The sequence below is a fragment of the Scatophagus argus genome, chromosome 13 (genome assembly GCF_020382885.2).
Source record: "Scatophagus argus isolate fScaArg1 chromosome 13, fScaArg1.pri, whole genome shotgun sequence".
Lineage (NCBI taxonomy): Eukaryota > Metazoa > Chordata > Actinopteri > Scatophagidae > Scatophagus > Scatophagus argus.
Window position 1 is genome coordinate 15,101,849 of NC_058505.1, and position 15,319 is coordinate 15,117,167.

Sequence of the window (15,319 nt, forward strand, 5' to 3'; positions counted from 1 at the left end):
TGACTTTGTTCACATTATATCAATGTGTATGGATGGATTTATGGCAACAGGACATGTATGTGAACTCATTTTTAAGGAGAATCATTCATCAATCATCAAACATTTAAATTAAGAACAGAACATACACATTTGAGCATCAACACATGCCTATGAAGGGAATATTTAGCAGATAATTTCAACTGAACTTGATATAGTTTAACATGACTACATGCTAAGACTTACAATTAATGCTCTTTGAATGAGGGGCTTTTTTCCAGTGTTGCTGTTTACTACAAGTCACAGCCTTTACTCTGTCTGAGTAATCTATACAAGAACAACACCTGAAATTGACAACAGTATAATTATACAATTGACACAAAGCAAAGCATTTAGAAAACAATACCTTCCAAACTTAATCAGGTGGCCAAATACAAACCATATGATAAAACATAGAATGAGCTTGTGAAGCTCCTATGAAAAGATGGGAAAATAAAACACTGCATGTCTCAGGTTTAAAGTCATATTCAGGAAACTTACACCAACCCTTAACAAAAGTAAAAACGTAAACTAACAGACTAAATTGTCAGATGTGCCAAACATTACCGAAAACATGATAAACATAATTTGCATTTGCATCGTATCACGCTTTTAGGTGCACAAAAAGTCATGTCTCTTAAGGTGCTATGTAAATCAAGCAAAATTCTTTTGTTTGTTTCACCCCCTGCATAAAAGGACAATTTCACTAAATAAAATGAAGTAACACTATGGCTGACGTGGGGAAGAGCAAACAGTGATATATTGCCTTCTTACCTGATAACAGGGTCAGAATAATCACAATATACAGACTGTACAAATATGAAAGACAGAACATTATGAGCTTCACTCACTTTAGGAGCAGCAAACACACATTGTGCTTATTTAGCCCTGCTGTCAATAGCTTGTTGATCCAAAAACACATTCCCTCATTATAACTCAACTGATAAATCTATTTAAACAAATGTTAACAGCAAATGTATAACAAGGACTGACAGCATTCCTTACAAGTAGCCTACACATCAGTACAGCTAAATACCTGCAGTCATCACCTAGTCCATAAAAGGTGCTAACCTTACGATTACAAAGATTTGAGTGCTGCTTATAAAACCATGACCTCAAACTAATGAGCATCAAACTTTAAATATGGCTACAAAATCTACTGGTCACCTCTTTGACTGTATTGGCTTCAATGTGTCCTTACTGTGGCGATACTAAGGATCAATATCCATTCAACTCAACAGTTTTTCATTTCTTCACCTGAAACAGCAATGTAAACCAAGGGGGCACTCAAAACACACTCACTTCCGTTTAAGGCAATAAATCACTATTCATAGGGGGGAAAAAACACAAGAACATTTCTTTCGGCACTGATGCCTTTTCATAACAAACTCTGAATGGATAATTAAATCTAAGCAACCAACACAACTCAGTTTTGTTTTCAGCTACTGTAATGACATGAGCTAAAATAAAAATTTAAGGGTTGCTGTCATTACATATTCCATCCATCCATCCATTTTCTATACCGCTTATCCGTCAGGGTCGCGGGGGAGCTGGAGCCTATCCCAGCTGACTACGGGCAAGAGGCAGTTTCCAACACAAGACAGACAACCACACACTCTCACACCTAGGGGCAATGTAGAGTAGCCAATTAACCTAATGTGCATGTTTTTGGGTTTGTGGGAGGAAGCCGGAGTACCCGGAGAAAACCCATGCAGGCACAGGGAGAACTCAGGGCCCAGATCGGGATTCGAACCTAGAACCCTCTTGCTATGAGACGACAGTGCTAACCACTGCACCACCGTGCCACCCTCATTACATATTCCAAAACTAAAAATTCACAATGGAGTAGGAGCCACAAAAGATGGCTTAATCACTTACATGGGCTTAACCTAAATCATGCATATCTCAGATACGGTATGAATAACTACATTTGTAAATCCTTCAATAGTGGCAAGGGAACAACGACTTTACTCCCTGCATATTTAAACCAAAGCTGTGTGAGCATAAATAAAAACCAGCGGGATTGAGAAAAAAGGAGGTAGATGCAAGTGATTTCCAAACTACAAACACTGAAATCTAAGAGAGAGATTCTGGGCGAAAGTACCAAATAAAGTTTTTGGTTAAGGAGGAAACCTGAAGATAAATGCACATATTAAGACCAATATTTTGGGGATTAATGTCATGCTGGCTGCGGTCTGAAATGTATTGATCCTTGTGTGCTTCAGTGTAAAGGCATGCGTGAACATTTTATTCGTATACATCAGTCTCTGCTGGGTGTGCATCAACAGCACAGCTGTTTATGAATCCTCATAGAGCTCCCGACTGTCTGTTCTAGCAATTTTCCGTGGAGGTGCTGTGTTCTCCCCCTCTGCTTGATCCTGCTCTCGCTTTTTTGCTGCATTCTGGTTAAGTAAGAAAGAAATGACATTTAACAAACTACAAACCTCCAAACAGAGGATATCTACTGTCAAAAATAGTACAACTTGCACCAACTTTCTCCTCCATTGAACCTTTACCTTTTTGTCCCACTGTTGATGAAGATATCGCAGTAGGATGTTTGTCTTCTCTGTGACAATGACTAAGGAGAGATACCACAGGCAATAATTAAATCATGATACACCCAAAGTTAAAAGGTTCAGAAAACTGAGAATGTAGTTGAAATCAGCAGTTCCCGTCGAGATTATCTTGATAACCAAGCGGACTGATAACTGTAACTGGGGAACTGAAGTTGATCTGAGCCAGTCTTGATACAAAATAAGCTTTTCTTTAACATTATCAAAAGCCAATACACTTACTCTGCTCTGAAGGATATTCCCGTGTCGGAAGATACACAGATGGCCGACGGTTCTAAAGCAATATTGAATTCTATGTTAGTCGATAAATTGGCAAGAATCACATCAGGCTAGAAAGCAGTACCACCATGCGTCTAATATTTTTGACACCGTGATTGTAATCCAAAATATGAGCAACAAATAAGATGGCTGATGGCTTACTGATGCTTTACACACAGAGTCCGCGTGGAATCTGCTGAAGTTATTTTTATTATAGACAGGCAGTCCCTTCAGAAAATCTCCCTGAGAACACAACAAAAGATACAAAGTACAGTTACAAAGAAGGAAAAGTATTGGGTGGTGGTGCTAACTACCATTACTTTGTAGCTGAAAACAACTCGTTCCTCTTAATATCAAACTGGATAGCAACAGTAATGTGATTTTTAAATAGAGTATTTACACTAACGATGCGTCCTATTTACTACTACTTAATCAACTTGGCTATCGAAGCTGATAAAACCAACAACTCAAACTAATATCTACACATTTATATGTATAACTGCCGATAAACGATTAAAAGCGCACCAGTCATGAACCTACCTTCTCCATTTCTGTCCGGGACACGCTCTTGGTGAGTTAACACAGTGACAGTGAAAACAAGCAGATGCTACTGTTTTAGCTAGCCACTAAGCCTTGTTGTCTTTGTCGTAGCCAAGATATCCGTTTGTTCACCCGTTCGAAAGCTTCTTTCAGCATTTAATTACGTACAATTTCGAGTGATCACATCCCGCCACTTTACTCAGTCGGGAACTTCCACTCTCGTTAAGGTAGTTAAACAAAAGTAAAACTGAACGTTCTCAAGAAGCTAACTGCTACTAATTCACAGCTCCATTTTTGTTGTTCGTCTGTTCGGGGGCGGTTACCGGGGGGGCGATTCTACGTATCTCATTGGTTGAACAGAGGTCGATGCGTGACGAGGGAGAAAAAGACAATGCGTTGATTGGCTACAAACTAGTTATGTAACAGACCAATCTCCCAATACAGGAGGGGTAGTGGCATGAAAACATCACAAGTACTTTCTCTAACATGCCCTTCTCAAAGTGGCGTTAATGCATATCCCTATTGCTGCTCGCAGTTACGAGGTGAGCGGATAGGTGGACCACGGTGAAGAAATAGTTGAATGCCCCATATTATTGACATTAAAACTGTGACTGTCACTAATTACGTATCGCGGTAAGCATTTTTTTGTGTATGTCTATGTATTTTTTACATACGCACACACACAAATAGATAGACACTTTATTGATCCCGAGGGAAATTCAAATTCAATGTCAGTTTATTGCCCTGACCCGCGCTTGTAAGGTTAAAAACTCTCATATATATATATATATATATATAGAGAGAGAGAGAGAGAGAGCTCTATCTATCTATCTATCTGCACACACATACATACACATGTATACACATGTACACACACACAAATGCAAACGCATGTAAATTCTGCTGGGATGTTTTTTATTTCCAGGTTAACCACAATTTGTGTTTTCATTTGAGAACAAATAAGATGACAGATTTTTAAAAGACACACTTCTTCTTCCTTTCTGCTATCTACTAACAGGCTCCTTTTGAATGTAGGCAAACTTGTTCAACAAAATACCACTTTTCAGTCTCCTACCTACTGCTGCATTCAGAGTGCCAAACCCAGCACACACCCAGTATCACCAGTTAACACAATGCATTCAATGGATCAAAAGTCTGTTTCCTGAAGGCTTTCCAATAGGAACCTTCAGTGTGAGAGTGATTTCCGTCCTTTCAGCATGCGCCGTAGGACCACCTCAATGCCGCCTTGTGAGCTCATCCTCTTGATCCAGCCATGGGTCCTCTTGCGTTTGATGTTTTTAGGCTGGTATTCTGTTCCTCTCTTCTTTGTCCGTACCTGCTGGTATTGCCACGGAAGCTGCTGGAACACTCCTGACCCCTCAGCTTGCGAAGAAAGCGGCCCACATCTGAGAATCTGAGGTCCTATAGCTGGTCTGGGCACAATCCAGTTACTGAATGATCTGAGGTGAGAGATGTGAGTCACAGCAAGGTTCCCTGCAGGAATGCTGTTGAAAGAGCAGAAATTAAAAATGTTATTTTTTAATACCATTGTCCCACAACAATACTGTGAGTACCGTGTAAAATTTACAGTGCTGCTACTTTTATGCAGAGAGAAATCATGCATAAATCTCATGCCTTGGTTTTTACCGTCAACACGATGATGAAATTTTATGTGAACACTGAAAACACATTATAACTACTCCTTTAACTAACATCAATCTCGCGCATATTCACCATTTGTAATCACAGGAGTTGTTTTAAGATTATGCACAGGGCATGTTGTGTAGTCATTCATAATTCATAAAGACAGAGTATAGTGTACTCGAACATTTGAGGCACATTATTAAAAATAACAATAATGTATAGGAAACTTATTACGATGGCTGAATGGATATTCAAGTCAGCATAGGGATTAAATCTTATGGAACATAAAACACAGTAAGTGTGAATCCGGCTTTACTATAAACTGGTGGCGTGCCACTTTAACAGTCACTTTTCGAACTGCTGCAGTTCTTTCTTAATACTGTAATTATTGCAGCAAATACCACCATATGTTGATATAAACTTTGGTTTGATTAGTTACAATGAAGCTATAACGGGTTTACCATCTTCTAACTTAACTACATTTCTCATTTCCAATCAGCAAGCAGCTAGCTTCAAGATCCACGCTGCTAACGAACTCCTAAGCTAACGTGCCAATGTTAGCACCGTAAACAAACACTACTGAATTTAGCGTTTGTCTACGAACCTACGTGAACTTTGTTACCTGGTGAGATGAGTGATTCCACGCAATCGGGAAAAAGGAGACAATATAATGTTCATTTTAAGATATTTACACAGCTGACACAGACATGAGAACGATGAATGTCACAGGTCTGCCTACCAACCTCCCTGCGAATATGAAGCGAAATGATTGGCTCAGACATTTCGGCCAATTGAAACCCTTGTTGCTGCACATGTCAGTTTATTACCGATTTATGACCGACACTACCATGTTTCACCAATTAAATAGTGTATTTGCAAGTATAACGGCTGCAACTTTAAGGATCATAGTTTGAGATTAGTATCTGTGAAACAGGGCACAAGAATAAAGATAAACAGTCATAGATACTGCCTGCTAAGAAGCTAAGCCTGCCGAAGAGTATATCCATCAGAACACACATGCCATACAAGCACCAAAAAGGTTTTTCAAGAAAAACTGCTGAACCATTCAGTTAAAGCAATGTAAACCAGAGCCAAATTAAAGCCTTAATAATACTATACATTTTCAGAATATTTGCACTAATACACAGAGATTCTACAGAATAATGATGACCTATCAACCTATCAACATTAAAACCACCTGCGTAATATTTTGTAGGTCCTTTTTGTGTTGCCAAAACAGCTCTGATCTGTCAGGGGAAGGGACATATATGACCTCTGGGGGTATTTCATGGTCACCGGCATCAGGATTTTGGATCCTTTGGGTCCTGTGCAATAAAGGTGGGCCTCCACAGGGCCTCCAGGTGGGAGGACCCACAAGGAGGGTGGATTCGGCTTAGTCTAGTGTATCCCACAGATTCTCAGGTTGGGATCTGGGGGGTCTGCAGGCCGTTGTTGTGGTCCCTGAGACATTCTTGAGCTGTTTTTGAAATGTGATTGGTTGCATTGTCTTAGTAAGGGGAGGCTGCTGCTGACGGGAAGAGCTGTTGCCATGAGCTGGTGAGTGGGTGGGTGTGGGGTATTTGGTCTGCAATGTTTAGGTGAGTGGTGTGTGAACATCCACATGATTTCCAGAACCCATGATTTCCCTACAGAACACTGCATTGTAAACAAATGATTATTGTTATGCACTTCACCTGTCAGTGGTTTTAATGATCGGAGTGCAGTATAAGATGTAGTGTTTTGTGAATAATTAAAAATTGAATCACAAGGATGTTCTCCCTGTGCCTGCGTGGGTTTTCTCCGGGTTCTCCGGCTTCCTCCCACAATACCAAAAACATGCACATTAGGTTAATTGGCTACTCTAAATTGTCCCTAGGTGTGAGTGTGAGAGTGTGTGGTTGTCTGTCTTTGTGTGTTGGCCCTGCGATTGACTGGCGACCAATCCAGGGTGTACCCCGCCTCTCGCTGGGATAGGCTCCAGCTCCCCCGCGACCCTGACGGATAAGCGGTATAGAAAATGGATGGATGGATGAATCACAAGGATTGTAATTTATAAGGCACAATATAATACAATATTTACATGCTGTATGAGTTGTCAGGTGAGTGCTGTTGGGTTACAAAAAGAAAATGCCCTTTCTTACAAAACAGTTTCTGGGCTGATGTGGGAGGGCCAAATTACACGTTTTAAATCATTTTATTTAAGCCCAAATGCGTGCTATGTAATAACATAAAGCAGTAATTGTTATTTGTACAATAATAGAAAGTAGGCCCATATACTTGTTGTGTCACAAGCTCTCCGCCCCTCACACGTCACAGCTGCTATTCCGTGACAGGCACCGGTCAGACATAGACCAACAGGGTAACAGAGACTGACAGCACATTTCCATTTGGTCAAAACTTAAAGGTCATTGCTGCCTTCAGCGATGCAGCACCTATAATGAAACGTCTTCAGGTGTCTCTTTGTGATGGTGCATGTAAGGTGGTTTAAACTTAGTTATGGAATTCGAAATGGGATCACACATGCACATATGGTGATACGCATGTGTTAGCCTGCTTAGTTAATTAGCTGGACTATCATGTCTTCTTATTTGTCAGTCTCCCAGACCGCGAGCACACGCGCGCACGTATTTTGTTACTCTGTCGGCCCTGGCAACAAGGAAACAAGCGTCTCCCATTGGCCTCCTTTCTGTCCTCGCCTGTCTTCTATTCGCCCTCCTCACTGCCACTCAGGAGCGAAAATGCCCGAAGACTGCTGTGGCTGCTGCGGATACAAGGGCAGCAGGGCTGGGTAGGGTCTGGCCTGAGTGCGCAGTGGATGCTGAGGGAAAAAATATTTGTTATCGTAATGGGTGTCTTATTGAAAAACTATTGGCACACTTTTATGGATGCGTCCTCTAACCAGTTCAGATCCCTCCGTGTTCTGTGATCACAGTCTAATGAGGCTAATGAGACGCGTTTACTATTTTGCAGCAAACCAAGCGTAGACAAATTGTTGCACCAAATGCAGCGTTTTTCTCACTTCAGTTTTGTCGGCCCTTGACTGCAGAATTCTAATCACCTTGAATCATCAGTCATCCTGCAGGTAAGGAATCGATTTTTATTGCATTGTGTTATCTAATTAGCTAATGTTTATTGTGCAACATATAGTCATCAGCATTAACAAACAGCTGCGCGGTTCTTGCAAGCAAACGACCTGTATTTAAGTGCAAAATAATAGACCTATCAATAATATGCATGTTGCAAGTATGGCCTTCAGCGCTGGACCCCCACAGATTTCTAATCTTTTCTACTTGTGATGCGACGCCATTAATCAGGCCTATGTGTGTACTAATTTTTTTTAAAAATGTCCTTCACTGTGCATTTTTAACCCTAATCCTTATTCTAAGTCAAATTATTGGAATATGGAACTGCGATTTTTAGCTTGATCGTTTGGAACCGTTCAGTTCCAGGACATATGTGCATTAGGCCTTTTTTAAAACAGAAATTAGATTGTAAAGGTTTTATTTTCGGAAATAGACCTATTTGATGTGCAGATATCATGTCAGATTGCGCTGCACTGTACCCCGTTGCAGTGAGGATAGAGAAGCACACTGTGTACTAAATGTATGTTACTGTAAGACTTGGCAGACATATAAACCTATATATTCTGCAATGCAGGCAAAAAAAATAAATAAAATAAAATAACATGGCTGAGTAACCTTCATAGTTTTTGGCTTGAGGGTTTGTACATTTCAGATTCTGGTCCACTTTCTTTGCTCAGCGATATTCAAATCCTGCTTGGCCAAACTGATGGATAGTAGGTCAGGAGGAGAATCCCTTATTTAAATGACGGGACTGCATTGGATAGATAGATAGATAGATAGATAGATAGATAGATAGATAGACTGTGGAATTGATACTGGTGTTGGCTACTGGTGGAAATATGAAACATACTTTGAGAATAAAATGAAACTCACTGCCATTTTTAAGACTGACAGCTGAGCTGCAGCTCGCAGTGTCTGCTTATTATGTTGATGACTTTCCATTTTGGAGCTTGTGAAAGACAGGCCATTCAGTCAACATTCACTTGGCTCCTGGGCGTAACAGGATAGCACTTGATGCACTGACCTTCAGACCATCCTTCCACCGCCACCACCACCACCACCACCAACAACAACAACAACAACACACACGTTAATACTCCTGTGCAGATGCAGGCATGCTCTAGGCCAGCTCCATGTTCCACTCACTGTAGCGCCAGTCCTCTGAAGCAGTCTGTATTGTTCATTTACCTGCCTAAACCTTTTGGCTTTGTTTAACCAAAAGCAGATGGAATACAAAGAAACTTTCACACATGTACTCTTTATTATGCATTTATTACAGTGATGGTATTTGCATAATGGCACAATAAGAATCTGTATCTGTAGGGGGGATGAAGTAATGAGACTTGTTTCAATACATGTTTTATGAGTTTCATCTGAAGGTCTTTACTAATGCTTAGAAAGAAATTCATTGAAAATAATCCCCCACTAGTCACAGTTATGTCTGTGTATATATGCCCTATTAAAATTAACTGCTAATTACCTATTAATTTTATTTTGTCTCTCAGCAACAGCATGCCAAGATGGCATTCTTTTTAAATAGGAGGCATATAACACAACCACGATCTAAACTACATGTTACATGATATGCCGTTAACAGTAATGTGCTCACTGTTCTTTTTCTGTTACCAGGAAACACTTAAGTCTTGCCGTGTAGATGTGACTCTTACTCTGTTTCCTATAGATAAGCAGACTGTGTTTGTATGAAAAATGGTTACTAATGATACGATGCTTTATTTTTCCTCTCATCTCCACTGGAAGCAATAAAGTTTTTTTTAAAAAAGTGCCATCATACCATTATGAGACATACAGTTTGCAGACATGCACACAGTCATGCACCATGATTCAGACCATGTGAAAAGGATGAGTTACTAATAGCAAACGTCCAGGTCAGCATGTGAATGGTCAGCCCTCACTGACGCTGAAACCATAGGACAGGCGTTGTTTTAATGTTGTCTGTTTGTGGATGTGGACTCTCAGAATGTTCGATTGCTTAGTCACCCAGGTGAGTGTGTCAGTAGGTAAAGCTCTACTGTCTCCTTTGGTGTAAAAGGCTGGTTGAGTTGCATTTATATTGGCAGTGGTATTTTGAATTTGCATTAGCAGTTTAGAGTGTGTTAAACTGAAAGCCTTCTTGATGTTGGTGTGTTTCATATCATTTGACACTGGTTGTGAGGGATAAAAAAGAGCGCTGCATTGTAACGGCGTTGCTAGGTAACAGCTTGGGTCCAATATTGTATGAATTGAGTGAGGGCCCAGTTTCTTCCTGCTGAGCTGTTGACATTTGCAAACACTGCAGCAGGAAATACACCTGGAAGCATTCATAATGCAAATGTGACATGCTTCGTGAACCCATCCCCATACGTAGTCTGTTTTAATATTTTGTACATTTTGTAAACCTGTGTAATGTGAGTGATGATCTGCTTTCTTGTATCTGTGTGATATTATTTATGCAGGGAAGCATCATGCTGACCAGTATCACTGAAGGCATACTGTGCTGTCTAACTGGGAAGGCTGCTAGTCTGGTCTTGCCCCTTGAGTCATCAGAACCATCTGATGGTTTCGAATTTGTGGAGGTGAAACCTGGTAGAGTCCTGCGAGTGCGGCACATCATCCCTGAACGTCAGCCCGTAGTAACAGAAAAGCAAGTTGCAGGCAAGGAGAAGACGGATGGCGACTGTGATGATGGCAGCTCCCCTCCTGAGGATTTTAATAATGAGAGCAGTACTGGCAGCAGCGTCCACTGCAAGAGGAAGATCACAGTCTACCGCAACGGCCAGCTGGTGATTGAGAATCTCGGTGATGTTTTGCACTCTGAGATCCTGCAGTGTCAAGATGGGGATCTGGAGCCTTGTAGCACCGTAGAGGTGGAGCTGGCTGATTACAAAGAAATACCCTCCTCCCCAGACCCCAACCCTGTTCCTCCTCCAGTTCCTCCACCCCTTGGGGAACAGAAACCTGCCCCACCTCCTCGCCGTCGCCGTCGTAAACCCAAGCGCACAGTGCTAATCAACTCAAGGAGGGTGATATCAAGCTGCAAAGGAACACACTCGGACGTTGCTCTGTTCTTCGTGCATGGTGTGGGAGGTTCTCTGGACATTTGGGGCAGCCAGCTGGACTTCTTCTCTCGGCTTGGCTATGAAGTCATTGCGCCTGACCTGGCAGGGCACGGAGCCAGCACAGCCCCACAGATTGCAGCAGCTTATACTTTCTATGCCCTCGCAGAAGACCTTCGTGCCATCTTTAAGCGATATGCTCGTAAACGCAACATTCTCATTGGCCATTCATATGGGTGAGGGTTTTTGAGAAGCAATTCTACAACTGATCAAAGCTCTTTTTCTGCCATTTTATCTAATAGTGATTAACCTGCTGCTGTTAACAGGCTATACTCAACTCGTCCTATCTTTTCCAGAGTCTCATTTTGTACCTTCCTGGCCCATGAATATCCTGATCTGGTCCATAAGGTGGTGATGATCAATGGTGGGGGTCCCACAGCTCTGGAGCCCAGCCTATGCTCCATCTTCCAGTTGCCATCTTGTGTCCTGCACTGTCTGTCGCCCTGTCTGGCCTGGAGCTTCCTCAAGTAAGATCTGATTTGTATGGTGGTAAAACACTAGAGACAGTCATACACTACTGTAACAAATAACTTTTTGGTCCTCATACAGAATGTATGACCATCAAAATGTACACCCAACTGTTCTGAGTAACACCTTCTCTGTTTATCTAATCTTTAGAGCTGGATTTGCCCGTCAGGGTGCCAAAGAAAAGCAGCTGTTAAAGCAAGGCAATGCCTTCAATGTGTCTCCGTTTGTCCTGCGAGCCATGATGAGTGGCCAGTACTGGCCTGAGGGGGATGAGGTTTACCATGCCGAGCTCACTGTGCCCATCCTTCTGGTTCATGGAATGTGCGACAAGTTTGTGCCCATGGATGAGGACCAGCGCATGGCAGAGGTCTAATACATTTTCATATGTGCATGGCTTGCTTATTCATCATGTGATACTGGATATGATTTTTTTGTTGGTTAGTTAGTTAGTTAGTTAGTTAGATAGATAGATAGATAGATAGATAGATAGATAGATAGATAGATAGATAGATAGATAGATAGATAGATACTTTATTGATCCTGAGGGAAATTCAAGGTTTGGTGTTTGGTGCTGTAATACCTAATGTAATGTTCTGTATTCATTTTTGGCTTCCTTTCTAGATCCTCCTGTTTGCATTCCTTAAAGTCATTGAGGAGGGAAGTCATATGGTCATGATGGAGTGTCCTGACACTGTCAACACCCTCCTCCATGAGTTCTTTCTATGGGAGCCTGACATGTCCAGAAAAGACAGCAACAAGACAGACACAGAGAAGACTGTTGCTCTCAGTGACACTGTCCACACCCTGAAAATCAATAAGCCTATGGACAAATAACCAACCAGGAGTCTAGTTTGATCACAGAACCAAGCAGAAGGCCCTTTTCGGCATGTGTGCTTAAGGCTGCTCCCAGGCTGAGTGCAGTTATAAACAGGGCCACATCTTAAGGATGCAGACGGCCACTGGTGCTTAAAGATAAAGCAGGACTAAGGCATGGTGCCAACCAGAGAATGGTGAAACAAAGAAAGATTAGAGGGGTGGATGCAAATACACAGTCAGTTTCTGCTTTGCTTTTTGATACCAGTTTGAGTTCCATTGTGTCATTTTACAAAAAGACACAACACCTGGAGATCAGAAGGACTAAGTCCATTCATGATTTGTGTGTGAAATGTTCCTGGTGAAGAACGGACTACTGCCAGATGCAAAAAGCATAAAATCCATGAAATGGTGTGTGAGTTTCCATACTTTATCTTAAATATTCTGTAAAGTATTGCAGAGCTCCTGTTTTACCTTTACAAAATGGTCTCACATCTGCTTTCAGTGGAAAACTAGCAAAGAAATAATTAGGGAATTGAGGAATTACAGATCTGATTTTCCACTGTGATGTGAAAGACATAATACTAAAACTTGAATATTGATAATAATAGTAAATTATCAAATATAGACTGGATGGTTTAAAGACATGAAATATACATGTACATGCAAAATGTAATTAATAATTGCACCACATGCATACATAGATTACATTATGCAAAAAGGAGACACATAAAAAAATCCTTGTTCATCTGCAATCCAACCATCTATTAACAGTAACATAAAAAGTGTAGTGTACACCATCTTGAACATAAAGACTCACCATCACCACTACTGTCAATACAATTGGCTCATCTGTTTCTACATTACAGCTCTTAATTTTCCATATGTTGAACTCTAATATAAATTCTAAATCCAAAATTCTATATATGTCTGTGTTAAGCACAACGTAACCAGTCATAGTTGCATGAAACTTAAATAATATTTAATGAGAGATGTGAGCTGGTCGCAAAAACAGATGTAAACAAACATGGATACCAAAAGATTGTTCTCCTCTATTCTAACAGCCATTTCTTTAATAGTATATAATATCCTAAGGATACAAAGCACCAAGGCCCTGCATGACTTCAGAATATGAAAAGGTACTGTATGAGGGTTGAATATATCCCAGTGGACTCCTCTCTAATCAAATAAGTGTTACTCTTAATGTGTGTTAAGTATTATTTTGCTTTTATTCTGAAATAACAGCTACTGCCATAACAAATTGTGGTTGTATTGACTGCTTTCAGCTGTTGTGTCTGTAAGCTGATAAATTCAAAAAGAGTCTGTTCCCTTACTACTCTTTAGTCCGCCCTGTTTATCTAATAGTGTCAGACAGAGAGAAGGAGCTTAACATTATGCTCATTGAGAGACATTCATTCATGGGTGCTGTTTTGTCTCATAGTGGGACACTAAGTTGTGAATAAGTACAGTCTAATATGTTCCCTGACAGTACTGAAGCTGACTGGATAGTTTTTACTGTTTTGAGTAGCAGAAGGTGTAAACTGGTGGATTTGAGACTCAGTGTCCAAAGTTTAAAATCAACATGAGTCAGCCAAAGGAGAAAGTCCCATAAAAATAGGGACATTTGTACTGATCATGCTGGTCTGTTATATATGCATTTTGACAGAATGCGGATGCAACATGAGTGGTCTTATGCAACTGGAACAAAATAGAGAGAAACAGAGTGGAAATAAACTGACCTGGCACTGACACCTCAAAAACATTATATATTCTTTGTGGACTTTCCAAAAACCCACAAGTGCTGCTGATGCAATGTACTGTATGTCTCCTTTGGTGTAAAAGGTCAGTAAAACTGTATGGACTACAGGGTGCACATGTACTTATGCTAAAAGTGTGCATATACAAATAGTCAGTGCTCATATATGCTATATCTTTTTGTGGTTAACAAATGTGTTAATGTTGTTGCATTTATTCATGGGAACCATATTATATGCACTGCCTGAATGTAGATGCATATAAAATAGCCTATCAACAACAGTTGGATTCAGTGTATAAACGTGCCTTCCCTGGCATAAAATAAAACAGATGTTCACAGTCTTCAAGCGATTTTGTTTGTTTGTTTTGTTTGTTTGTTTGTTTGCACAATGATGCTTTGTTTATCAGAGAACACCATTACAGTTATTTTAGTATAGATCAAAAATTTGAAGATGACACAGATGCAACTGACACACTGAAAAACGCAGACATTTTTAGAGAAAAAGGAGGTAGATTAGATTATTTCTTCATTGTGACACTTTTATTTTAAATAATTACATTTTCTTTGCCTATTAGCATTTTACCAAATTGAATTAAAACCATGTAAACAATGTTTGTATCATCCAATAAGTATAATGTATGTTATTCTCTTATAATTAAAAGTTTTTATCTTGCTCTAATGTTAGTATTTAATTTCCGATACCTCCAATTCTGTACACCATTTACCTCTGAACCAACCTCTGAACTGAAGTATAAAGTAGCTAAAAATGGAAACTACAAGGACCTCAAAATCGTTTTTTATATTATATATTATATTGTGAATATTTTTCAAGAATATTTAATCAGAATCACATAAAAATGTAATAATAATAATAATATAAAATAAAACGCAAAAAGTTTGTTCTTTGAATTTGACAGCAAAGACTTTGAGGTAATATGAGTGCTTTTCTCACCTCAGATATCTGATCTATCTTGATATTATCTTCGTACACCTGACTTTTGGAAATAAAACCTAATCGACATTGAACTATGAAAATAGTTGCTTCTTTCATTCAGC

At 40.1% G+C, this 15,319-nt stretch overlaps 3 protein-coding genes across 4 annotated transcripts; 1 reads left to right on the forward strand and 2 right to left on the reverse strand.

The window, feature by feature from the left end:
• Positions 1-2,235: 2,235 nt before the first annotated feature.
• Positions 2,236-3,723, reverse strand: LOC124070003 (DET1- and DDB1-associated protein 1-like). The gene is made up of 5 exons (XM_046409584.1): positions 3,387-3,723; positions 3,009-3,089; positions 2,811-2,862; positions 2,532-2,593; positions 2,236-2,417 (listed from the first exon to the last, which is right to left on the reverse strand). The coding sequence occupies exons 1-5, from the start codon at positions 3,393-3,395 to the stop codon at positions 2,313-2,315; spliced, it is 309 nt and encodes a 102-aa protein (XP_046265540.1). The 5' UTR covers positions 3,396-3,723; the 3' UTR covers positions 2,236-2,312.
• Positions 3,724-4,284: 561 nt separating this feature from the next.
• On the reverse strand, positions 4,285-5,810 carry mrpl34 (mitochondrial ribosomal protein L34). Its single transcript, XM_046409606.1, has 2 exons — positions 5,653-5,810; positions 4,285-4,891 (listed from the first exon to the last, which is right to left on the reverse strand). The coding sequence occupies exons 1-2, from the start codon at positions 5,706-5,708 to the stop codon at positions 4,573-4,575; spliced, it is 375 nt and encodes a 124-aa protein (XP_046265562.1). The 5' UTR covers positions 5,709-5,810; the 3' UTR covers positions 4,285-4,572.
• A 1,531-nt stretch (positions 5,811-7,341) lies between these two features.
• Positions 7,342-13,768, forward strand: abhd8a (abhydrolase domain containing 8a). Of its 2 annotated transcripts, none has more exons than XM_046408300.1 (5): positions 7,342-8,112; positions 10,567-11,402; positions 11,523-11,693; positions 11,845-12,061; positions 12,316-13,768. In XM_046408300.1, the coding sequence occupies exons 2-5, from the start codon at positions 10,576-10,578 to the stop codon at positions 12,526-12,528; spliced, it is 1,428 nt and encodes a 475-aa protein (XP_046264256.1). In that variant the 5' UTR covers positions 7,342-8,112; positions 10,567-10,575; the 3' UTR covers positions 12,529-13,768. The 2 variants fall into 2 exon arrangements, with proteins under 2 accessions (XP_046264256.1, XP_046264257.1); XM_046408301.1 differs by lacking the exon at positions 7,342-8,112 and adding an exon at positions 8,920-10,444.
• The last annotated feature ends 1,551 nt before the right edge of the window (positions 13,769-15,319 follow it).

Excerpts from the sequence above, each read along its gene's own strand:
- abhd8a (XM_046408300.1), top strand. The coding sequence starts at position 10,576 with ATGCTGACCAGTATCACTGAAGGCATACTGTGCTGTCTAACTGGGAAG. Across the intron at positions 11,403-11,522 it reads CTCATTGGCCATTCATATGG|AGTCTCATTTTGTACCTTCC; the intron begins GTGAGGGTTTTT and ends TATCTTTTCCAG. Across the intron at positions 11,694-11,844 it reads CTGGCCTGGAGCTTCCTCAA|AGCTGGATTTGCCCGTCAGG; the intron begins GTAAGATCTGAT and ends TCTAATCTTTAG.
- mrpl34 (XM_046409606.1), bottom strand. The coding sequence starts at position 5,708 with ATGAACATTATATTGTCTCCTTTTTCCCGATTGCGTGGAATCACTCAT. Across the intron at positions 4,892-5,652 it reads GGAATCACTCATCTCACCAG|CATTCCTGCAGGGAACCTTG; the intron begins GTAACAAAGTTC and ends CTCTTTCAACAG.
- LOC124070003 (XM_046409584.1), bottom strand. Across the intron at positions 2,863-3,008 it reads ACTCTGTGTGTAAAGCATCA|AACCGTCGGCCATCTGTGTA; the intron begins GTAAGCCATCAG and ends ATATTGCTTTAG. Across the intron at positions 2,594-2,810 it reads GGAATATCCTTCAGAGCAGA|TCATTGTCACAGAGAAGACA; the intron begins GTAAGTGTATTG and ends ATCTCTCCTTAG.